At 34.7% G+C, this 26,390-nt stretch overlaps 3 protein-coding genes across 3 annotated transcripts in view; 2 read left to right on the top strand and 1 right to left on the bottom strand.

The window, feature by feature from the left end:
* LOC128988442 (potassium voltage-gated channel protein Shaw-like) overlaps positions 1 to 26,390 on the bottom strand; it is a 363,678-nt gene that overhangs the window by 211,162 nt on the left and 126,126 nt on the right. The window lies entirely within an intron of this gene.
* On the top strand, positions 5,151 to 12,155 carry LOC128988443 (uncharacterized). The gene is made up of 5 exons (XM_054409727.1): positions 5,151 to 5,240; positions 7,591 to 7,832; positions 8,892 to 9,023; positions 9,775 to 10,045; positions 11,796 to 12,155. Exons 1-4 carry the CDS (start codon positions 5,213 to 5,215, stop codon positions 9,868 to 9,870), a joined length of 498 nt encoding a protein of 165 aa, XP_054265702.1. The 5' UTR covers positions 5,151 to 5,212; the 3' UTR covers positions 9,871 to 10,045; positions 11,796 to 12,155.
* LOC128989244 (uncharacterized protein K02A2.6-like) lies at positions 14,858 to 18,790 on the top strand. The gene has a single exon (XM_054411118.1). The coding sequence runs from the start codon at positions 14,858 to 14,860 to the stop codon at positions 18,788 to 18,790; it is 3,933 nt and encodes a 1,310-aa protein (XP_054267093.1).

The raw sequence follows: 26,390 nt of genomic DNA, 5'->3' as shown, positions 1-26,390 counted from the left end.
TCCATACTTTTATCCATATTACTTTGGAACTTATAAGGTAAGATTAACAAATCTTTTTTTGTATTTTGTTAACTTAAGGCAATTTTGTAAAAAATAAATAGATGAGACGTAATTCTTCTTTAAAGATTTTTGTCGAAGATCTTTGTGGGATGACGCTATTATATTTACAAGACACAGTTGAGCCTAGAAGGAAGACAGTAATAAATAGAAAAAGTAAAGTGGTGTTTTAAAATAAATAATTTAGTTTCCAATTATCTAACGTTCATATACAACATCGCGCTGTGATTTTTAATAGCTCTCACTAACACCCAGTTGCAGTGAAAACGAACATTTAGCATGCGATATCGGAAACGATTTTTATCACTCGTGACGAAATGTACGATGAAGTAGTCAGTCATGAGCTTAGTATTTTCGTGTGTTAAAGAAGGTTTTAGTAAAAAACTAAATAATTAATATTTATTTTAAGCTCCAATGTTCAAACAACAAACAAGTTACATAGCTACTTTCCATCGCTTATACTTGATAAAGATGTTTTTTTTTTCGTGTCAAGTAAATAAACATAAAAATACACAATTGTTGATTCACAACCTTATAAGATCAATACATTTCATTGCCATAATTAAGTTCAGCCACTTCCAACCCAGAATTGTGAATTGAAATCGGTTTCACGATAGGCCCCTACTGTTAGTTTTAAGCTTCAAAGTTAGAACTAACACAACAACACCATAATAACAGCTATTTTGTTTTGGTTATACTCGATTAAGATATTTAATTTTGTATAAAATTACAAAGAATTTTAACAAATTCGGGAATGATATTTGTTCAACTTCAAAACTTTTACAAAACCTAATTAGAACCAAAAACAGCCCAGGAAACTTGAATTAACTCTATTTGAAGAAAAACACATTAAAATACAGTAATAACAGTTATTTGGTATCAGATATAGTGTAGACACAATTTTTGTCGTAACGCCTTTGTCATGCAAGTTACTAACAACTAAAATAAACTATTGGTAGCTTTTAACATTTGTACACTAAATTGAACGCTTACTTACCCGGTAAAGTTAAATGAAGTTGAATTTAAGAGAAAAACACTGAAATGGGGCAGAGTTACTGTTTTACCTTTCTTCTTAATGCTAGAAAGGGTCGGTTTATGTATATTGGTGGTGTATACCCCTCTGTGATCCTACCCCCAATGGTTTACAAGAAAACTCAATTTCCAAGCCATGGAATTCCTCTCTTACGTAAGATTTTGTCAAAACAATGTTTTTGCATTCCGTATAATACTATATGCCTACATTCTTACCCTCCTCTCTTTTCCTTCTGCATGAAAGTTATACTTCTTACATATTCAATTTTTTTAGTCGAATATTTTACAAGCTTGAGTGTTTAGGGACCTTAATTATACTTCTTTTACGTTCTATAGTTTCCTTTGGGGTTATTTGTCTTCTAAAGTTAATACAAACGCTTTTAATTATAATAGGCGTAATCTGCCAGTTATGTACAATTCTCTCTGTAGGACTTAAAATTACCGGTTATTAACAAATAGTTTAACAAGCAGGACAGTTGTGGCCCATAGTTATAATTGCCGGTGATGATAGTTGGACCAAAATATTGAAACAAAACCATTTAGGTCTCAAAACCACAATCTTAAAACTATTAACTAAATAATAGGCTAAATAATAAATAATAATATACAAAATATTTTTTTCCTATATGATAAAAAAAAACTTTCAAACCACGATCTTAGAAAATAATTTTATGAAACCATTATTTTGCAAAACTAGCTATTTAGACATCTAGACTTTTACCTAACAGAGTGTTTCTAATATAGTCGCAGATTCCAAAACCAAATTTAAAAAGATTTCCCCCAAAACATTTATAGTTTTCAAATATTTTAAAACATTATAGATTTTTCTAATAAAAGCTTGGCGTATGGCAAATTTCTTGAAACCTTTGAACGGCTGCCATATTTGACTCGATTTTAGTATGAGTTAGGGTTTGCTGTGGTCTCTTCCACTCATAAATATCTTTAATTTGACGTGCATGTCAACTATGTTTACTTTTAAAATTTTGTATTAATAAAAAAAACCTCTTTGAACGGCTGCCATTTTTGACGTGGCTTCCGTTTCAGCTTGAGTACTCGTCATTATATTCTGCTAATAAGAACCAAAGTATTGATTTGTATGTCCACCTATGCTTACTGTTAAGCATTTTCTTCTAACTTCTACTGTGCCGTCTCCTTAGAAAATAGCGTATGATGTGGAGCGTGTGATGATGTGGAGTACTATGAGTGTAAATGAAGATACCCGGGCCCTATATATCTTCCTCTGACCACTACCAAATCACGCACATTTCCTGTCGTTGCTCAACTCTATTGCATGGAAACTGTCTACCTCGTCAAAGTGCACAATATTACCTTAGCAGCCTATCACATCCAGCTTTTATGTTATTTAATATATCTAATTATAATATAGTGAACAGAGAAATAAATATATATATCTGGAATTATTCTAATTCGTGAATAGTAACTAGATTTAGCAAATGTGAATTCTAAATTTGTGATATTGATTGCCAGACCACGACCATTGAAGAACCTAATAAATTACATAATTAAATTAAGTTTGCCCTTGCCTACACCCTTCCCCGACCCCTATATCTATTAGCTAGACATTCTTCTGCTATTATCCGGATAAGTTGATCTGCTGCTGGCGCTCACACTACTACTGTACTGTGACGGCTCGCACGCGTGCTTGCCGCGGGGAGACGGCGCGCGCAGCTAAGTCACGTGACTTGCGCTATTGTAGCGATTCGCTACAGCGTATTACTAAATAATGTTTAGTTATGCTTTATCTACCCAGTAACTTTGATTCAAGTTTTGTAGCCTAGCCTTACGATTTTTCAAAATACTTATGCGTCCCGGAACTGTTTTGCCACCTTGCAAAATTTTAAGAGTGATTTTAAATCCTCAATTATTCCCTATTTAAACTTAAAAAGAGCTACTAATCAACAATTAGTTCTAGAGACCAATAATTAAGCATATATTATTCTTTTAAGTAAAATTCGATAGAACACATCTATCATTTTAAAATAGAAAACTGTATAATAAAAGTAGGATACGTAATATACTGTATTAGGCACGTAGCACGTACAAAATGTTAGATACTACATTTTTTAGAGTAGAAATAAACCCTTTGTAGATTTAACATCAAAAAAGTTAATTTCATCAGAGTATTGGTTAACCATTAGTGAGGAAGGATTACTACAAAGCTCGAACTTAGCAATTAGTTTTACTCAAACTTTAGATGCTACGGAATTGACGGTATGCCATTCTTGATTAAACAAGCAAAGTGAAAATGGGTATTACTAGTTATTCAAGTATCATAATCAGTTTTTTTGTAACTATAAATTATAATGAGACGATTTGTAGCAACACGGATTATCGTGGGTTTACATAATACCCCGAATGTACTAATAATTAAAAAAACAAATAACTTCAAGTGTAGACTATTTCTAGAAGAAAACTGCTTTTTTGAAATTCATTCACCTCATAATTCTCAGATACAATAAAAACTGTTCACCATGAAATCAGAAACAATTAGTAACAAACCAAGCCATAATAAGTTCAACTTGTTCAAAAATGTATTTAATATTTTTTTTACATTTTATTTGTAAACATGTATTTGTTTATAACTACCTATGAGTCCAGTTTAGTGTGTAACATAATATTTGCTTTGAAAAGAATAACGAATAGTTCACTTAATACAGAAATAAGACAAAGAAGACATGTCACATGGCATTATTGGACATCAGTAGACAAAAGGAGGTGAAAATTCTGGCAAAGTTTTCTTGAAAACAAAAGACCCAACATTTTATCAATTACATACTGAAAACCGCTTTTAAACGACTCTCCTAATTTTATATACACTCTCAAAATAACAGGAACTATCTATAGCTTTTACCTACTAGAGGAAATAGTTATTTGTGTAACTAGTGGTGAAAGTGGCACTTTGCTGCACACGAGAGCAATGTTTACGCACGAGCCGCAGGCGAGTGCGGAATGATCTCGAGTGCAGCAAAGGCCTTTTTCACTCGTGTTACACATTTTATTTTTCCTACAGTCACTATAAAGCATATAAATAATTAGTCTTTGAAACACGACACAACACGTTTTTAGGTTCAGCTGGCAACACAAATGGTGCCCTAGAGAAAGTAGTACCCGCGGTCCGTATCACTCCGCTATTTTTCCTCGGCAAGAAATTTGCTCCACGTTTTGAGAATATAGTTCCGTATGTTTTTTGTAATTTGAAGTGGTTTCCGCGCCTAGTAAAATGCTTTAAAGGTATTTTCTTGTTTATTAAGATCGTAGGAATGTTTTAAAAACGTTTAAAAGAAAAGTCCAGAAAGTTCAGAAATACCGAAACTATAAACACGAAATGACAGGTTAATCGTAGTTATAATAGTCAATCAGCTGCTCATAGTATTATTATTTTTAAGTGTTGCCAACCTATTTCCAAGCGTACAGGGATTACGTGCATAATAGAACCACGCTGTTTTGTGTTGTTTCGTTGGAATCCTGATGTGCGGCAAAGTATAAACCGTACGGCAAAGTATAAATATGCAGCAATTAGCAGCTTTCTGTACTATAAACAGTACAAGGAAGCCAACTTTGTCGGGTGACTGTAGGAAAAAGTATTTTGTATGTCTTGAACTGTGATTCAATTTAATATCAAACATTTAAGTATTTTCCTATTTTGATTCTTAATAAACTTCTTTTAATTCAAACCCCCGAGTTCCGACATTATTACAAAACCAAAAGCAATTAATAATTGGTAGGATTTACACCCGGAGGCATTAGAAAAAAGTTCCAAAATGTGAATACTGTTAATTCATACTATAAGAAGACACATATTTCAGAAGAAGATTTAAAACAATTCGACTCAATGGTATATTTAATTGCATATGAAAACAAGACTGTTCAAACCTATTGAACTTAGCACTACATTTAATTTAAGTGTATGCGCCATTAGTTGATGAACATTACATAGTAATAACTTCTTTATAACGGTAACCATATTGGAACAAACGACAACTGAAGCGTCATTAAGTAAATTATCTTCAATTGTTTATTCGCTACGCATACAATTAGAGATAAAGGTTATTTATCAGTATAGTTATATTATTCAGTATAGTTATAGAGTGCGTGAACTAGGATGAAGTTAATATTATTGTTACTAAGTGGTAAGAATTCTGCTTAAAGTTATTATTGTCGTCAAATTTATTTAGCTTCAATTAACCACGCTTTCATCGATTACTAATTAAATAGCTCTTAGTTTAGAGTGCTCGCCTGGTAATCTAATGTTCACTGGTTCGATCCTCAGAAAGGTGTATAGCCTTTTGATGGTTAAATCTGTACCCGTTGTCCTTGAATAGGCTTTTAAGAGTCCTGACTAATGAAACATCAGGTCTTAGTCATAAAGCTACCCATGGCATCACACTCCATTCCTTTGGGTTAATATACGCACATAGGAGGCGTCACCATCTCAAATGATACCTAAATATTATTTTTTATTTTATTTATTTTTTTTGTCCTAAGGACGCTAGGCACGAGCCTGGGATTGTTTTTCACATTACTTCAGGCTAGACCTAGGGGTTGCGGCATTATCACTTAGATAAAATCCATTGGTGACTTGGCGGGGATCGAACCCGGGACCTCAGGGACTGAAGTCCCGCCCTCTAACCACTACGCCAGCTCGCTCCTCTACCTAAATATTATTAGTATATAGCAATATAATAGTTATTTCATACCTTAGTATATAATTATTATAGTATGATTGCTAGTATCTATATATTAATAGGCAAGCATGTTTCTTTAAAACCTTTTTTCTCAGCTCGTGTGCATCGTAGGGAAAATCTACGCATACTGTTAGAAAGCTATTTTCCTGTAGGTGTGCAGAATCCCTTTATAAATTTAAATAGGCTCAAAGATAAGCGCAAAAAATGAGTTTAAAAATTTGAAAAAATTTACATGGATCTTATACGTTGCTATGCTGGTGACGAAATAACAACGAAATATAAACAGAAAATCAAAACAAATGGAAGAAACTCCAATCACATGTTTTATTTACAGTGTGGGGTGAAACATTAACATAAGTGAGTACATTACATATTTTTGGTCGAGTTTCGACCACTGGACATTACTCGTATTGAATGAATGAATGGTTTTACCAGATCAAAAATATCGAGGGCAGTTTCTCGATGTTAAGGTTTCCAAGGGTTTCGTTAGGACGCATCAATTAACACACAGACACTTCTGACAGTACTTTATGGTGTGTGGAAAATTAGCTTTTACAGCACACATAACTGTTATATGTGTCATCTCATTGAATGAATTTGGCAGGGTCTCACCAAATGGATCGTTTCTTGAAGCAATGATAAAATTGTAGCGTACTAGGACCACGTGATCTAGTTTTTAATTAATATATTTTTATGTCTTGAGTTGTAAAAATTTGTGTAAATGCCAAAAGCAGGTAAAGATAATCTCCTCTTGAAAATGATTGATATATTTTAATATAATATACTTTAAAAAAACTTGACTTTATTTTAAATTTATAAATTCCTTCTTAATCATGAGCCCTAAAAAAAATAAAATGTATTAGAATCTTTGTGAATGAGATTTAATCAAAATCTGAAAAAGAGAGGACATCTGTTATCATATCTGAAATAAAACTAACTAAATTTAAAATTTTTAAAAGACTTACCCAAAACGTGGGGTAACTGACCAAGTGAAGTAACAAACTAATACTTTACTTTACAACTGGTTTAGCACAACTGAGCCCGGACAAGAAGGGTGATTAAGTTTTTTCTGACCAAGGTAACCCTGTGATTGGCTGAAGACTATGTGCTTCAAACAATGACTGACTTACCCTGGCCAATCAAATTTTCATCTCTTTTCCTTACAGGATCCTGCAAACTATTTAAATTTCTGGTTTAACTGGCAAAATTGAACTAACATGTTTACAATATTTCATGATTGAGCAGAGCTAAAAAGGGAAAATACTAACTTGAATTTTGTTTATAAAGTGTGACAAAAAAATACAAAATATAAAATGCAAAATAAACGTTAAATTATGATTAATTCTGAAGAAATTTTAAAAGCATGTATCAAGTAAGTGTAAAAAGTAGTTATGTTGACATAACAAATGGGGCTTATATAATATCTCACCTGTTAATTGAATCAGAATTCAGATTCTAACACGTCATTTAAATTAATTTTTCTTCATAATGCTGGAAACATATATAGGTAGTTAAATCTTTGTTAACTTCTCTATAGTTTGATGTGAGATTTATAAGTGCTAATTCAATGTAAAAAACGTTAAAAATCTTAAGATACCAAAAAAAGAACGCAAAAAATTACTTAAAATATTCAGATACTAGTAAATATTATTAAAGTAACAACTAAAAGATTTTTATGTTATATCACATTCAGGGTGCATACAGCTTATACACTTCATGTGTCACACTATGCATAACCCCTCTGACATTAGGTTGACGGATGTTTGACATGTTCTGTCATATTTGATATTTTCAGTCTGCTGGTTTTCCCTCGCTTCTTGGAGCCCTGTGTTCCGCAACCCCATCCACCCCAGCACCCCCATGCAATGGCTGGACCCCTGTAGCTGCGTACCTAACTGTACCAACCCGACACCATCCCCATGGTTAGAGGAGGGGAACAGGGAGCTGACCGAGGAAAACCTCATCATTTGGCTTGTTGACCTGCAATACTTCGCCGACGAGGCACGAAATTATTACGAACTTTTCCGCAATAAATTTGTAAGTATGGTTTGTATTGCTGATACTAAAGGAATAAACCTTTTCCCTTTCTTTGACGTTGAAAATAATCATGCACGTACTTAAACTCACGTACTCACGTGTATGTATTGATGTACTTATCTGTGGTATTCAGTGTAAAAACACTTTCTATAATAATATTGTAACCGCTAAATTCAAAAGCAAATTTCTAATGCAATACTTTATTTACTTTACAACCAAAAAATTAAATCCTTTACATTTTGTAAAAAGTATATGTATATTCAGTGGAAAGTAAAAAATTGAATTTCTATTGGACACATCAATCAATCTAATATCAAACAGACTAAAAATATGTACTCTATACAATGGTATTTAAAAATAAATAATAATAAACAATTATAATTAAATAATGGAGGACAGTAGTTAGATATACAGCAAATTTTTATAGGGAACATACGGAAACAAATATAGCCTATACTTCTAAGAAAGTGTTGGATGATAATGGTAATTCTTAGCCTAGTGAGCACTGATTTAAGAGGGTTATACCCGGTCAATTCAAGATGGTGGCTAAACATGCTAATTTTTAAAAACATACCTCTACGGTGCAAGCCCTCAACACTAAAACTAATTTGTTTCCAATGCTTGTGTGCTTTTTGTGCTCTTAACATATCAGAGCTTGTAATATATGGGTAAACACAATAACACATAATCCTAGTCACCTATTGACCATCAAAATTATTTGGGTGTTAAATCAAAATAACTCACCATCAAAAGCCCTTATCTCATTACCAAAACTATATCGGTAGGCACCCTCAAACGTGTATTCCGTTGTATAAGACGCATAAATACCATTTTTGAGTCTTCACTGTCTTTATTGTTAAAATGTATATATTTTGAACAGGTCTTAACAGTTTTCATTCAAAATTAAATGAGTTCCTCAACATTAACAAACAATAAACATAAAATGTTAAGTTGTGAAATGCTGTCGTTATTTCCAGTTTTATACTACTAAATACAGTACAAATACCTAGTTTAATGACGTGTAGCGATTTAATATTAGCCGTTATTTTCGTTTTTTAGGTTCGTGATGTGTTTCAAGTTGATTACAAGACACACAAGAATGATTGGAGCAATCTTGAATACAACTGGCTGCCAAAACCACCAAAGAAATTAGGAGAACCAACCAACAGAGGGTTCTTGGAAAAACTCGAGGTAACAGTTGTAAATTTTGCAAACTCAACTCTACTACATATGTTGGACCATATAAATGTACAACACTATTTAGAAAGAATATAAACTTGTGAATTGCCATTAAAACTGAAGTAATATACCAATAATTCGTTAGCCCATCATTTTTTTCTATGTTCATGTTTTTGAAACGGTGAAATGCTTAGTTTTGGTGAAATCAGGACTTTGCTTATTTACATACAAAACACTTATTCAAGCAGATTAAATACCAAATAGACTATGTTCCTGCAATTATTTGCCTATAGTATTGGCCAGATACTACTCACCTGACATATAACGAATTTCAATATAGACACGAGTATGTATTTGGAACGAAATATTGTGTGAGAGTAACAGTTGCAGCATGTTTCAGCTGGACCAGTTCCTAAAAGATACAAAGAGATACCTGAAGATCTTAGCTGTGGGTTTGGAGCAAGTGGTGTGGGACAATACACTGGACGTTGTATGAGAGTAACAGTTGCAGCATGTTTCAACTGGACCAGTCCCTAAAACATACAAAGAGATACCTGGAGATCTTAGGTGTGGGGTTGGAGGAAGTGGTGTGGGACCATACGCTGGACGTTATGTGAGAGTAACAGTTGCAGCATGTTTCAGCTGGACCAGTCCATAAAAGATACAAACAGATACCTGGAGATCTTAGCTGTGGGGTTGGAGCAAGTGGAGTGGGACCATACACTGGACAATATGTAAGAGTAACAGTTGCAACGTGTTTCAGCTGGACCAGTTCCTAAAAGATACAAAGAGATACCTGGAGATCTTAGCTGTGGGGTTGGAGCAAGTGGTGTGGGACCATACACTGGACGATATGTGAGAGTAACAGTTGCAACGTGTTTCAGCTGGACCAGTTCCTAAAAGATACAAAGAGATACCTGGAGATCTTAGCTGTGGGGTTGGAGCAAGTGGTGTGGGACAATAGACTGGACGAAGCAGAGGGAAATGTGCATTACAAAAAGGAGTTTTCAGAAATGTTTGACAGTAACAATCTGGTACGTCTGTAGCCTACATACGTTTACATACGTATACGTTTACTTCACGTTATTGCTACAAGATGGAAACATTTTAACTTCCAAGAAAATGATGCAAACCTAGTTTTAGACCGAAGAATGTCATTCTAATTAATATTAGTATGACATTCCTCGATCTCAATGACAATCCTGTGACAATCGATGACACAATCGATGACAATCCTCACATTTATATTTAAACTAGCTGGCCCGACAGACCTCGTTCTGTCCAAATGTGGTTTATGTCAAATGCTCGTTAATTTTCAAGATGAGCTCGTTCGCATGGCTCAATCACGTCCTGGTTGAAGTTCGTTCGCTACGCTCACTCACCTTTTGGTTGCAAATTAGCTGTTGTTGTAAATTAAAAAAAAATATAGCGCTGCACCCTGTTGGTACACCTATTAACTTTTTAATGCTATTGAACATCACAGGATCAAATTGTTTAGTTAAACCAGCTGTTAAGATTCTTTAATTCCAATTAAATATGAGTACTCATAAGGTTAACATGGGAAACTCCAGAGCCACTGGAGCAAAGCCCTTTTGAGGGATCTGCACCAAACTTCACACAAACCATCCTTGAATAATGCTTAATAATGCCTAAAAGTTTCATTACATTCTGTTGAGTGGTTTCGGAGTCCATAAAGGACAAACAAACATACATTGGATTATACACCAATATATATATATATATGTATATATATATGTATATATATATATATATATATATATAGATGTGAAAGTTTGTGTGTTTGTTTGTTCGTTTGTAGGATTGTTTGTTTAAAGTTTAAACACGAATTTACTACTGGCCAGATTGAGTTGAAATTTGGTATGATGATAGCTCACATTTCTGATTAACATATAGACATATTGTTATCTAAAAAAACATTCGGGCACCACCCCAGTGGCTGTAGTGTTTTCCATGTTAATCTTATGTGCAAAAGGAATTAAAGAATTTCGCCAGCTGTTTCAACTACATATAACAAGCTGGTTCTATGATATTTAAAAGCATTAAAAGGTTATAAGGTTCAGCATTATAGTGCAGCACTGTTAATTGATTTTGCATTTAATAAAGGTAATTGGAACCAAGCAGCTCAAAAAGCAGCTAAAAAAAGAACTTTACTTTTTCTATTGTTTTGGTGCAGTGGCAGAAGATTATGGCTATGGTAGATGTGCCATAATATACCGTACATTATAGTAAATCAAATTTTGTTTAAACGTGCCCTCTCTCTTATTTCAAACGCAAAGTACGAGTATAACTGCAATAAGCATTTACTAATACGCTAACCCCGTACGAAGGACGGGTTCTCTGATAGTACTTTTTATATATCGGTTTTGAAGGTGTAAATGTTGATCTTTTGCTATAAACAACTGAGGTGGGCCTTTACCTTGGAAAATCCTTATTGATTAAGAGCTTCTACGTTGTAGGTTTAAGTAATGGTTTGTAGTCCAGAGTATTGAAAATTAATGGCTTAAATTTTTAAGATTTTGTTTGTTGGAATCTAAAATATTCTTTAAAGTTTTAAAGTTTTAGGGTATACGTAGTTGATAGTATTTTCACGATACACGGCTAAAGTTGTTTCTATAATAATTCCTTTGGGCAAATAAATACAGTGATACTGAAAATCAATGCATCAATTCTACCATAAATTGTTTTATAAATAATACAAAAACATTCATCACAAGGCTAATAGAACTAACAACTATATCAATGACAAATATGGTATTTTTGCAGTTGCTGTGTGAAATCAGCGGCCTTTTGAATAGAAGAAAATTGGAACCATACCCAATGGTAAACAGAAGTATAATGGATCAAGAGTACAGAAACATTGAGAGTGAGATGCACAGATATGTACGTGACTGGATCGTATTCAGGGCTTACATGAATGTTGTAGAATACATTCTAGATGTGTCGAGTCATTTCTATGACATCACTGGTGCAGAGCTGCGCAAATAAAGAAATCAGCAATCAATAATCACAAGCTGGCCAAAGAAAAAAATGAAAAAAATTTCCCTCAAACGTTATACTCAAATAAAAATTATTCAAATGAAAATGGTTTAAACACGACCGGTATGGTGGCGTCGTCCTATAATCCTGCTACTAGGAGGTCACGAATTGTGGATATTTAATAGTCAATGTTTATAGTCATGCACTGTGGATGCGATGCTCCCTGGTGATGATTAACGTCCGCACTAGTGAGTACGACTATCCGCAGAGCTACCCTGATAATTAGACCAATTCGTTAATTACAAGTAAATTTGGTTCGGAGTCCACCATAAACTGTAGGTCCCTTAGTTGCCATTGGCTGTAAGGGCTATTAACAGCTGTTTCTAAGGAATATGTCGGCCTTAGTCATTAACAAGACTACAAGATCGCGTCACTCATTCTACACTCATCCTTCACTCATATTTTGGTTAAAAAACGCACATAGTGGCGTCCCCATCTTAAATAATTGATTTAATTGATTTAACTAATTTAATTGATTGATTGTAGTGCTTTAGTTTATATCTACAGGTTTATGGTTTACGGGTACAGTAATGTTTGGATAAAGAAATGTTTGGGAAAGTAAAGGAAATTCATTGGTTTCGTAATCACTCTGGGGTAATGCTAAATATTTCTGTATCGAATATAGATCTTGTATCTGGAATCAGGGAAGAACGCATCAAAACGTTATAAAAATAATAAACAATCCTAGCTGGGAAAATATTAAACTACTCATAGTACTCAAGTTGTTTCTCCAATGTTTGGAAATTATTTCTCCAGCTTTAGCTCGGTTTTTGTACTTTTCTAGAACTATTTTGGGAAATCTTTCTGAGCATAATTCTAGAGCCTTAAACGTTGTGAAAACTTCATTATTTGCGTTTCGAAATGAAAATGTTCACGGTTAGTAAATATCTCTCCATCACTAAAAATAAGTTGAAAGGTACAAATTTAATGGTAAAAGGGTAGCGTATTAGTAATTTACAGTAAATGTGTAGTAAACAGACTTTTACGGACAGATTAATAATGTAAAAACTAATCTGATGTACAAAAGAATTGTGTAGCTTCAACCCTTAATTTTTAGTTATGTAAGAAAGTAAATATTAAAATATAAAAAAAAACTAAGAAGTAATCAATGTAGTTTTAATCAGTGATGAAGTAACTGTAGTCGCAAATAAACCCTTTTCTGAAAATGAACAATTGTTCGGTTACCATAATAAATAACTAACAAAAGCCTTAAAACGTGCGAGCACATGTGCAGGCTTGTCTCAATAAACGTCAACATAAATCCTTAAAACCAACGCCACCTTATTGTATTAACGCCTTTATATTTTTCTCTTGTGAAGCCACTAAAACTTACTCATCCACTCTCAGTCCATCCAGTATAAGGAGTTTTCATTTACTTTTATTTCAACACATTGCTGGGAAGGTTTTTAGCGAATTTCCCTATAGGGAAGTAGCTATTACCGTAGGTGGCACAGTAAGACTTATATATATATACGTCCGTGAACGCGATAACTTGAGTAATTTTTGTCCGATTTTGATGAAATTTGGTTTAAAGGTGTAAAGCGGGATAAACTTGAATGAGTTCGCGAACCAGCACGATCGGACCATGAGAACGGGGCTTTACGGGGGGTTTTATGGGGTAAAAATTGGTTTTTCTCACTTTTGACCCTCAAAACACAAAATTTCCCGATTTCTCTTTAGACCTTTTTAAAGAGCTTAAAAAAACAAACAATTTAGTATATAAAAGTATTTTTGTTCGATCATTAGTAACGGAGAAAATAAAAAAATTGTAAATTTAAAATTCCCATGTTAATGTTTGCTTGTTTATGGATATATTTTGATCAAACTTGGCAAATTTATTTATTTTGTACTAAGCTATCAATATTTTACTCAAAAACACACTTTATTAGTTTCCTTGTAGCAGCAAACCTAGGTACTCGTTAAACCTAATGTTATTAAAATATATTTAACTGAAAATCAATTCAGACAAAAGGAAATTCGCTTAGTCGGCAGGTTTGCTGCGGCGGGGGTATTATTTATGTTTTTTTTTGTCTTGGGAGCTTTACAAAAGGGTAGTTCACACGGACTCAAAACCTGTGGCTTACTCAACGGCATAAGTAAAGGATAAATAAATATACCAATACATTTTAACGAGTAGGCCTATCTCAAGTCGAATGCAATTTTGGAAGCTCAAGTCAAAGTTATGAGGGAATACAGTATTACCTGTAGAACTGGATTACTTAAACACCTTTCAAGATTTATAAACACCAGTTGCTAAAAGATTTATGGTGATAAATTCAAAAAGAAAATTGATTAAAATACATTATACTGTATTTATATATTTTTTAAATTAACAAAACTAAAAATCTGATCTTATTAAGGGAAAAATTCAAATATGAATGACAATTTGTCTTAGGAAGACTGCAAGTTAATCAATCCATCAATTGAAATCTTGAGATAATTTAGGAGCTCCAAAAGTTCCTTATTGTCTTCATTTATCATATTTGTAGTAGAAGTCATTATAGTTTCATATATGAACAGTCATAATTATTAGTAACGGAAGAGTTATTATGTTTTGCGGGGTGGCTGCACTGTGCACTGGGCCCTGAAGTGGGATGATTCGTCACGGCTCGGTCTTCTATGTCCACCAACGAACGTAAGTGGTTCTCTTGCTGTTTTGTCCACTTTTCTAGCGTAACGTTAGGTTACGACATTTTGGCGCAGTCGGTAATAAACCTTTTTATCATAGTTAGGGTAGTACGCGATAACAGTTGTTGTTTTAGTGCGTATTATAGTTGAGATGATTAAAAATGGCGAGTATTAGTGTTGGCAGGATTTCTGAATTTAATCCAAGTGAGGAGGACATTGTGCCCTATTTGTTGCGCCTGAAACATTTTTTCAAAGCGAACAATGTTAAGAAGGAGAACGAGGTGTCGGTTTTAATTACAGTTATTGGTCCCAGGGTTTTATCGGTCCTATCCGATTTATTATCACCGGTAGAGGTAGATTCTAAGACCTATGATGAACTTGCAGCGTTGTTGAAATTACATTATGCGCCCAAGAAGTTGGTTGTGGCGGAGCGATATGTATTCTACTCTCGTGTGCAAAAGCCGGGCGAAAGCATAGCGGAGTTTGTGGTTTCAATAAAACATTTGGCTAGTTCGTGCAAATTTGGTACCTTTTTGAAAGACGCTTTGAGGGACAAAGTGATTTCCGGCATTTCTAATGAAACTGTCCGGCAGAAATTGTTGTCGGAGGAATTGGACTTTGACGAAGCTTATGCGTTAGCGCTCAGGCTGGAACAGGCCGAATCGCAGTCAAGCCTATTTGTGCAACCTCGTGGGGACATTGCGAAAATCAATGTGAAAAGTCAAAATAGGCCTAAAACTTTCATGCATAGGAGTAGTGAAAATCAAAATTCTAGAAACTCTTGCTGGAGGTGTGGTTCTGCGGGTCATTGGCCTAGTGCGTGTGCGTTCGCCAGTTACAAGTGTCACGGTTGTCAGAGAGTAGGTCATCTCAAGAAAGTGTGTAAAGCCAAGAAATCTTCTAGTTTCCATGGTAAAAAGTCGACACCTAGGATGGGGGTCCATCAAGTGGAGGAAGAGGTTGGCCTAGGCCTAGAAGTTCCGATGGCTGAGATAGGTTTGTACAACCTTAAATCAGGATCAGAAAACGGCTATAAGGTAGGCCTAGTGGCTAATGATGTATATTTAGAAATTATTCTAGATACAGGCAGTGCCTTGACTATATGTCCTTCTGAAATATTTTATGAACAATTTTCTAACCTCAAACTTAGGCCAGCAAATGTGTTAGGTCAGTTGAGGTTAGATTGGCAAAACGTGTTTTCATGTAAAGCCACTGTGGATCATAGTTATGATGTGGATATTGCTAAGTTGAAGAGTAAATTTAGGTCAGTTTTTCAGCCTGGAACGGGCGAAATTAAGGGTGTTAAGGCTCATATTGTCTTAAAGGAGGGGACAGTCCCTAAGTTTTGTAAGGCGAGACCAGTGCCTTTTGCGTTAAGGGAGAAAGTTGAGAGTGAGTTGGACCGCATGGTTCAAGAGGATGTTGCGTACAGAGTTACTAATTCACAGTGGAGCACTCCACTTGTGGTTGTCCCTAAGCCTAATGGTGTTAGGCTTTGTGCCGATTATAAGATTACTCTTAATCAGTGTATTGAAATGGAACATTATCCGCTTCCTCAGGCTCAAGATATTTTTGCAACTCTAGGCGGTTGCTCAGTTTTTAGCTGCCTTGATCTTTCAAATGCGTATCAGCAATTGGCGGTAGCGGATGAATCGCAACATTTGTTGACCCTAGCTACCCATAAGGGTCTGTATCGTTTAAAAAGGCTACCATATGGTTTGTCTTCAGCTCCTGCAATTTTTCAGTCAGCCATCGACCAAATTTTAACAGGTCTTCCAGGAACGGTGGCGTACTTAGATGACGTCTTAGTGGCGGCTCGCTCTAAGGAAGAGGGGCTCGCCCGTCTGGCGCAAGTGCTGCAACGCCTTGATGAGTTTGGTGTTCGAGTAAACCAACAAAAGTGTAAGTTTTTGCAATCTTCAATAGAGTATTTAGGACATGTGATTACTCGAGATGGTCTCCGTCCACAAGAAAGTTTGTTAACTGCGCTGCGTAAAGCGCCTGAGCCTAGTACTAAGGAAGAGTTACGAGCCTATATTGGTCTAATAAATTATTATCATGCATTTATACCTAACCTGTCTGCTAGAATAAGCTGTTTTTATGACTTATTACATAAGGATCATCCATGGGTGTGGTCGGAGGTGTGTTCTAACACTTTTCAGGAGAGTAAATCATGGGTGTTGGACTCAAGTTTGTTAGTTCACTATGATGTGAAAAAGCCCATAGTTCTGACGTGTGATGCGAGTCCCAGAGGGGTGGCTGCTGTTCTATCTCATCTTATCGATGGGCAGGAAAGGCCAATTGCCTTCGCATCGAAAACGCTAAGTTCCAGTGAACGGCATTATTCCCAGTTACATCGGGAGGCTCTGGCTTTGATCTTTGGAGTCAAAAAGTTTCATAAGTATATATATGGACGACACTGTATTCTACAGACTGATCATCAGCCGTTGACGGCTATTTTTGGCTCTAAAAAGGGCGTTCCTAGTATGGCGGCAGCTAGGCTGCAGAGATGGGCCTTGATTCTATCAGCATATGATTTGGAGGTTAGGTACCGGAAGGGGGTGGATGTCCCTCACGCTGATGCGTTGTCTAGGTTACCCTTAGCAGAAGCGGAACCTATAGAGCTGGATGCTAATTTTGTTTCACATGTAGATGTGTGTACAGAAGTGATGAACAATTTCTGTGTTGTCAAGGACATTGCACCTATTACTGCCTTGCATATAGGTAAAATGACGGATAAGGATCCGATTCTTTCGAAGGTCCGAGATTTTGTGATGTACGGCTGGACGAGCTTGGTTGAGCCGGAACTAGCTATTTTTCTAAGGAAGAAGGACGAGTTGTCCGTGGAACAAGGTTGTTTGCTGTGGGGTTCTCGTGTAGTGATTCCAAAGAAACTGTATTCATCTGTGCTTCAAATGTTGCATGATCAACACCCGGGAGTTACACGCATGAAGATGCTGGCGAGAAGTTATGTCTGGTGGCCAGGCATGGAGAAGTCGATTGAAGACGTGGTGGCCTCTTGTTCTGCGTGTCAGTTAACTAGGAATTCGGTACCTAAAGTACCGTTGCAGCAATGGCCTACAACATCAACTCGATGGCAGAGGATACACATTGATTTTGCGGAGGATCCGGAGTCGAGACAGCAACTTTTGGTTCTGATTGACACATACTCTAAATGGTTAGAGGTATTTATCATGAGTTCCATGAATTCTTCCAAGGTTATCGAGAAACTCCGTACCTTGTTTTCATCGTATGGATTGCATGTCGAACTGGTGTCGGACAACGGAAGATCTTTTACTAGTCAAGAGTTCAAAACCATTTTGCATAACAACAATGTGAAGTTCACATTAACTCCCCCGTATCATGCGGCTTCAAATGGATCTGCAGAGAGAAGTGTTCAGGAGGTCAAGAAAAACCTTTTGCGTCAAGTGATTGAGGAACATCAGCGTTCTCAGCGTACCACTCTTCAAATGAAATTAGATAATTTCTTGTTTGCGTACCGCAACACTCCAAATACAGTTACTGGCTTAACACCTGCAGAAATGTTCCTGTCTTGGAAGCCTCGTACACAGTTGGTTATGTTAAAACCCAATCTCCAGTCATCCATTGATCAAAAACACAGGGAACAAAAAGATGCAGCTGATAGGCTTAGGGGAAGAAGTAGATTTTTCTCAGAAGGTCAGGCAGTCTATGTCAAAACTGTCCGAAATGAAAAGATTTCTTGGGTTCCTGGCAAAATAATTATACAGAGAAGTCCGGTCACCTATCTTGTGAGTGTCATTGGTGGAAAACCCCGATTTTGTCATGCAGACCACTTGAGAGCTAGGTATGCAGAAGAGGAGGAGATTTTTGTATCACCCAAGGATCCCGTTGTATCACCCCAAGTACCCAAGAATTCGCCCCCGCCGGAGGATCGACCAACTAGTCCCCTGATGATGTCACCTGTACCTAGGCCTACTACCAGTCCCAGGGAGAGCCTAGGGCAAGCCCAGCCTCAGCCAACTCCTGCGTCGCCGCTAGCACAGTGCAGCCCACCACCCTCGCTGAGGAAGTCTGGACGGACTGTGCGAAAGCCTCACAGGCTGGACTTGTAAAATAATTAATGAATAATGGGAAGAAGAAATTTTTGTTGCATTATATTGAAAGTAAATTTATTTTATTTTGAGTTAATTTTGAATTTATGGTATTGACTTTTTTATGGGGAAGACGAGTGTAGTAGAAGTCATTATAGTTTCATATATGAACAGTCATAATTATTAGTAACGGAAGAGTTATTATGTTTTGCGGGGTGGCTGCACTGTGCACTGGGCCCTGAAGTGGGATGATTCGTCACGGCTCGGTCTTCTATGTCCACCAACGAACGTAAGTGGTTCTCTTGCTGTTTTGTCCACTTTTCTAGCGTAACGTTAGGTTACGACAATATTATAACATGATTTAGGGGTTTCTACCGATAACTAACATCAACAATTCATATTTGTTTAAAAAAAAATTCTTTTTGAAATTGATACGTTCATGTGAACTCTTATCATCTTGAAAAATTGATCATTTTATTTGTAACTAATTTATCCATGGTTCGAAACAAATATTCCGTTTTAAAAAAAGTTTCAAAAATCACGTTGGAGTTTTTAGCTAGGACAAAGTGGAGATGGATTTTTCAAAATGTTTGTACCTCTTAATACTTTTTCAGAATTTATCTCTACTCTTTTTGATTATCAATACAAATTCTATTTTTTCATAATGTTTAATAAATTAAGGGAAAAGTTAGAAGGTATTTAATATGTATTCATCATTCTTTAATAACTTTTTGTTCAGGTAGTATAACCTTAGAAGAATGGTATATTTAGACTACATAAAGTGGACTAAATCAATGTGGTAATGAATGCATAATTCTCCCTATATAAAAAATAACACTATTTTCCTAATCCTGTAGTACTACACAATTGTCTATTTATTTGCTCACTGTCTGAATGTAGACAAACCATTAATTTGAACTTCTGACAAAAGGTATTTTTGGTCAAATGACTTCTTGAAAGTATCTGACTTCATCAAAGTTCAAAACTTTGGAGAGAAGAGGGGACAACTCCAATACCTGTCGTTAAGTACGAGTGTTTTAAACTGTTTGACATTTAATCGGTTTATTAGATTGAAAACTAAACTCTTTAATTATTTTGATTACTACTAATAATCATATATGTTGAACATGGATCAAATTATGTTCTAAAAGATGATTAACAATATGTAAATACATTATTTGAAAGTATTAAAAGATACATATTGGAATAGATTTTTACAAATATTGGGCATCATTTTACAAGTATACTCGGGACCATAAAATCACCATATATCCAGTATTGGTAATTTTAAGAAAACTACTACTGTCCTTAAGAAATGCACAGAAATAGTATTACAATTAGATATTTTTAAATTGGTGTCGAAGTTGTTCACGTCATTTTGGTATTAATTGTGTAACTGGAATTCGTTCAAAAATAATTGAAATGGTAATAATTCAAATTAGAATTGCAATGTGGAAAGCGAGTTGGTCTATTGGTAGAGCGCGGACCTTAGGTCCCTGAAGTCTCGAGTTTAAATCCAGCCAAATGATCAATGGATTTTATCTAAGCGATAATGCCGCAATCCCTAGTTCTTGGCTAAAGTATTTTGAAAAACAATCCTGGGCTCCATAGGACATAAACAATTTTAAATTGAAATTGCAAAGTAGTCGGTTGGCTACAAATAAGAAACAAAGTAAAAACTGTTCATTATTATTCACCTAGCAAATTGCATACAAAGTAAGTCATGTTTTGGTTTAAGACCAAATTTATGCTTATGCTCAACAGATGTGTATCATGCCTCACCTCAGAGTCGCATACAAAACATCCGATAACATGGATGAAGTCAACTGGAGCGTCTAACATAGCAACAGGACTGAATGCATATTGTGACCGTTGTACAATAGACAAGGTTTATTTAAAATCAGTGACGGGCGAAATATCTAAATCCGATATTCCTAGAATAATTTATAACATTTTGTATACGACGGACGAAAGAATTTTCCCCGTGTTTAAGAAGATAATATTTTAGCACGTTTGTTTTAAAACTTTAACAGTTGTATGTCAATCTCACAAATTCAAATGAATTCCATACCTTGTTTCGGATTTTAGTTAAATGCTAATACTTCGTCCTCGTTAAAAACATTTTATTATTATCTGCTAAATGTTCTATAAACTGTCTGTGTTCGTGGTCAATTTTTGTTACTGTAGTCATGTTTAAAAAGTTATTGTATGCAGATTAAAATGTCTGAAAAATGATTGTGAAAATATAATCATAATGGTGATAACTTATATTAGAGATATTGACAATGCATAACGAAATGTATAACTAATTTAAAAGTCAAAAAGGCCAATATATAATACATTGTTTTAATCTCATGCGCTTACTATATTTCCACCGTCAGGCTGTGTTTAAACTGTTACAAAAAGTAAATATACAATAGTTATATATACAATAATTATAATATACAATGATAATAACAATAATTAATTAAACTAGTGTACCTGTTGCTCGAATTCGAGCAATTGCGAAGCATTACATGCGTTATTTTAAAACGAATAACGGTCATAATTTCCGATGATTTTATAAAAGTCGACTCAAAGATTATGGAAATACTCACAATGTACATAACAGTTAGATATAATCAAAATTGTTTGTAATAAATATCTTATGTTTTTTCAAAAGCTGATCTTGTTTTTTTAGAGTTTTCTACAAATGTTTCTCACTCATAGCTGCATTAGGTTCTCTATAATAACGATTATAAATTAAGAAAAAATCATTATTTCTATTTCTTCTACTTAGTTGTGTTCTATGAATTTCTTATGTTTCCATTATTTGCAAATCGGCTCTTTCAATGATTGCTTAAGAAATGTAGCACAGTGTTAATTCAGTTTTATTTTTAGTAGGTTATCAAATTGTCCAGGATTTCTCGCGATTTTCCATTGTAATAATTATACCAACCCAAGTATCGTCTACAGATGCAATACGCCAAAGAATGTAATCGCACAATCTCCAAGAAGTGAAAAAAGGCAGAAACCAACCCATACAATAGACATAAGACATAAGTTAACTCCATAAGAAATAATTTTAAGAGTTACTGTGATATTAGGATTTTCCACTGATTTGGTAATAGAACATTATATAGCAAAACATGACACGATGCAGAAAAAAATCTATTTTAAAATCAGAAAAAACAATTTCAAATCCTTCATTTTGACAAATACAGTAAATCACAATTTATATATTAGCAGCTGTTTCATTAAAAAGTAGTGTAAAATTATACATATGGTCATAGTGTAGACAAACCTTATGAGAGGACTTTAAAGGCCTCTAGGGCAGAGCCCCAAGGGAATTTACCTCGTTTCTCTTTTGATGGCTCATCTACAGACCAAGGCCTTTCCTTAGAGACCCCTACCAAGTTTCTACGCCCAGCCGTTCTATGAAGTTAGCTGTGACAAAAACCCGTTTTCCCCCCATAAGAATAACATGGGATAGGAATTTAAAGGCCACTGGGGCAGAGGCCCAAGGGAATTTACCACATTTCTCTTTTTATGGCTCATCTACAGACCAAGCCCTTTCTTTAGACACCTCTACCGAGTTTCTACGCCCAGCCGTTCTCTCAAATTAGCTGTCACAAAGAAAAACAGTTTCAAATTAATATATAGATTTAAGGTAAAGTTAAAATAGATGATGAAAAGGATAATGGAAAAATATACGAACAAAATTGAATTTTAAAATTTGGATATATTACAGTGTTTTTCGTAAGTGTTGTAAAATAATGGAATTATTTTAGGTAATATCGAGTTAGTAATTGGGCCGTTTTAGTTATTTAACAAATAATTTTGGTCTGTTTTTTTTATTCCCATGCTGTAATATATTCAAATTTCAAAATATTTTTTTTTTAATGTTTTTCCAATATCCTTTTCATCATATGTTTTAATTTTACTTTAAATTTATTAATTATTTTAAATATTTACTTTTTGTACCAGTTTAATCACAGCCTGATGAAGGAAACATAGTTTCCGAAAGCGCTTGTGATTAAAAACAATTTATCATATGTTGGCCTTTTTGAAATTTTAGTTATTTATACATTTCATTATGTTGACGATAACTGGAAAAAACCTGTTTTGTAAATAATACATTTTTATTAGAATCTTAACTGTTTGAATGCACTTACTTTTCTAAGACAAATATTTTTATCCAAAGATGCTATAACTTATCTTTTTCTATTGGTACTGTAGCCCCAATACATGCGTAATTAAGTAGTATAAATTTAATCCCTATCAAGAAGAATTTTATACAAACATAACATCAATACAGTTTCATACCACAATGAATATCTAGTCTTACACTTAGTATTCAGTGTTGAAAATTCTGCTCGGTTTAGTATGATAATTGGCTGAATATATGGAAGAAAACTACACGGGTGGTTGAACAATAAGTTATACGAACTTGACACATATAGCCTAGTCAAACTAAATTTTCTTAGACAATATATCATCATCTAAAGTGGCATAACAATGACAGTCAAGAATAATATTAATAGACAAATATTATTTGTAAAAACCAAAACATTTTCTTATTTATTAGCATGCTATAAAGTTAAGTATGTCAACATTGGTCATTTATGACAACCTGATTATTTTATAATTTTATCATTTATTAAGAGTACCTATCAAGATGCAAGTCATTTTAATGTATTCACTGAATTGGCGAGAGTGTCTTTAGCAATTAAAGTTTGGCCTAAATACTTTGTAAATAAAATTACGGACGTTCAAAAATGCAGTTTCGTGCGATTTTTGTCAAATTTTCGTACAATTTTTTATCACATAATCATCTATGAAATAACGAACAGCTGTTCGGATCAAGATTATTTTATCTAGCTGTCACTGATATGTTTACGAATGCTGTTTACAAATACCGGAACCATTTCCGATTACGTTTTGAAAGCAAATCCCAACCAAGTGAGATTAAAAACGTTTTTCTTACAAAACGGATTTAATTAATCACAAGTGCAATATTATAGTGTTACCGTAAATGAAATTAAATAACTAGGCATCATCCAGGTCAGGAACCAGAAATTCCTTGTGTGAATTGTTCTTGAGTTTTTAAAACCAGAAAAAAATACCTTGAATCAGTGTTGTATAGGGCTGGGACACTTAGTGATCGTCGCCAATAGCTTACAAACAAGGTTTCCACTCATTGATGGCGCTTCAATGGCGATTGTGTAAAGTGTAAAGTAAAAAAATCACAACTGCAGTGGGTGATTGTAACAGAGGTTTACGGATGATGCTAAACTCGCTTTTCCAATGTGCCACTTTCTGTTTCTACTCACCGTGTGATGCAATCGCTGGATCATACAGAAAATATGCCCATAATAGCCCATCTCTTGGGTCCGTACGCCTACATATTTATTCATAACAACCTTATCGACGACGATCCTTCATACCGGTAATTTTCCATAGAATACATGGCCTACCTACTTAAGAAATAAAATAACAAATGTCCAAAAACCCAACATTGTGTGATTTTTGTCACATTCAACTGACTACTATAAGATCCTCGTGCGTAGAGCGGGCACACAGCTAGTGTTTGATAAAATTATAAAATAATCAGGTTGTCATTAAATCAAAGTCCTAATGTTATAATCTTTTAGTGCATACTAAATATCTCCGACAAACATGATCATAAACCTTCAAACTAATTTTTTGTTCACGTTTAATCTTACTAGGCCTATATCTCGTGGAGTAAAATATAATTAAATTAGTTTAATCAAGAAATCAGGTTTTCTATTTACTTTATTGTTTATCAACGTCATCGTTATGATATCAACTTATTGACAAAGGTATTTCCAAAATCGATACCTCCCGGAATAATACCAGCAATATTTTTGATTTGTATGATAATACTATGACCACCTATCCATCTAGTCACTCAGAAATTGAGTTTGGTTAAAATGTGTTATTCAATTTATAATTTTCGAATCCTCTACTGCTATCTTACATTAGTTTTTTTTTATCGCGTAGAAATAACGAGCTTATGTTTGTGATAGAGGATTGTTAAAGTCAAAGTATAAAGTCAAAGTCTTTATTGCCACATGTTGGCTTTTATAGATGTGATTGCCATACTTCACGTACAATTTTATAAAGATAAGGATATGTATTTCGAAGGATTTCTAAACTTATTTCCAGTTGATGTTTTAATATTTACCAGTTAAACAATTTTAAGATTTAGTCCTCTTACAGTATATCTGTTAGGCTATTTTTGAGATGTCTATAATTGTAAAATATATAATCATATAATTAGATATTATAGTATCTAGACAACGTACTTATATCCCTCTTCTCATCTGTAATCACTCTGACACTCACAGACACACACATCTACACACACACATCTACACCCACACACACACACACACATCTTTGTATGAGGACCCCCCTAGTTCAGGACGTGTGTGCACACAAACCCGTAACGGCAGCAGCGAGGACTTGGCGCGCATTTATCACTCTACCGAGGACTTCAACTTTCATCCATTGGTTTAGCTACGGATAAAATATAAATTCGCCATGTTCTATATATTTTTGTAATCTCCTCCATTACCTTATCACTGTAAAAAAAAATCTAATCTCTACACCTAACTTTCAAAACTTGTTATTTATTGCACGCTAGCGAGGACCTGTAAACCCTGGATACAACAATCGAGAACTCAGGCGGACTGCCAAAAAACGTGCGCTACCGAGGACCTTACGCTAAGTCCTCGGTCTCGCCGTTGGGAGTTCGTGTGACCCACGAACTCACATTTTGACTACTGAGGACGTTAATACGAGACCTCAGTAGCAGCGTGAATAGTTTGTATATTCTACACACTCAGGTGGTCATAAGTGAGGACCAAAGTATGGTTTATAAGACTACGCTAGTGAGGTCTTGAAGCACATCAGATATACCGTGGTCATGGTCGTTAAACTACTGATATACCATATACAGTATTAGATGGTTTGTTATGACCATATGTTATGATTTTATTGTTTACATTTTCCTTGGTAATTCGTATAACTGTCATTACAGTTGAATTTCTTTTTTAGCTAGAAGCGGTTAAGGTATGGTGGACTAGCTTTGACAATGAACTTCTTTATCTGCAGTGCGATCATGTGTTCATACATATCACATTTGAGGTTACAAACAAACATAATGGCATATTATATTTTCTATTAGTGGCCGTGTTGTATTACATATACGTCTTCAAACTGCCCTCGGGATCCACCCCAGTTGCTCTGGGGTTTCCCATGTTAACCTTATGAGTAATCATATTTGAAAGGAATTAAAGAATTTTTTCAGTTGTTTTGACTACACAAGTTGGTTCTATGATATTCAATAGCATCACAAACTAATGCGAAAAGGGCAGTTATGAGGACTTAACTTTTTTCTATTGTTTAGGTGCAGTAAGTAGTAGAACACTAATTATTTATATAGAGTAGAGGGTTTAGGTAGAGGTGCTATACTATGGCATACAGTAAGTTTAAAGAACGAATCCGTGTCCTTTCCCAATTCAAACGCAAAGCACGAGTATAACTGCAATAAGCATTACATACTTATACGCCAATTTCGTACGAAGGCAAGTACTCAGCTAGTATTTCATAAGAA

The sequence above is a fragment of the Macrosteles quadrilineatus genome, unplaced genomic scaffold, assembly GCF_028750875.1.
Source record: "Macrosteles quadrilineatus isolate MER2022 unplaced genomic scaffold, UCM_ALF_1.0 Scaffold_3__2_contigs__length_128488019, whole genome shotgun sequence".
In the NCBI taxonomy this organism is placed as follows: Eukaryota; Metazoa; Arthropoda; class Insecta; order Hemiptera; family Cicadellidae; genus Macrosteles; species Macrosteles quadrilineatus.
The sequence above is the reverse complement of the archived record's forward strand: the minus strand, read 5'-3'. Positions and strand labels throughout refer to the sequence as shown.

What these genes read in the sequence shown, in the direction of transcription:
- LOC128988443 (XM_054409727.1), top strand. Translation starts at nt 5,213, where the DNA reads ATGAAGTTAATATTATTGTTACTAAGTG. An exon ending in AATATTATTGTTACTAAGTG is followed by an intron (nt 5,241 to 7,590) that starts GTAAGAATTCTG and finishes TGATATTTTCAG; the next exon opens with TCTGCTGGTTTTCCCTCGCT. An exon ending in AACTTTTCCGCAATAAATTT is followed by an intron (nt 7,833 to 8,891) that starts GTAAGTATGGTT and finishes TTCGTTTTTTAG; the next exon opens with GTTCGTGATGTGTTTCAAGT.
- LOC128989244 (XM_054411118.1), top strand. Translation starts at nt 14,858, where the DNA reads ATGGCGAGTATTAGTGTTGGCAGGATTTCTGAATTTAATCCAAGTGAG.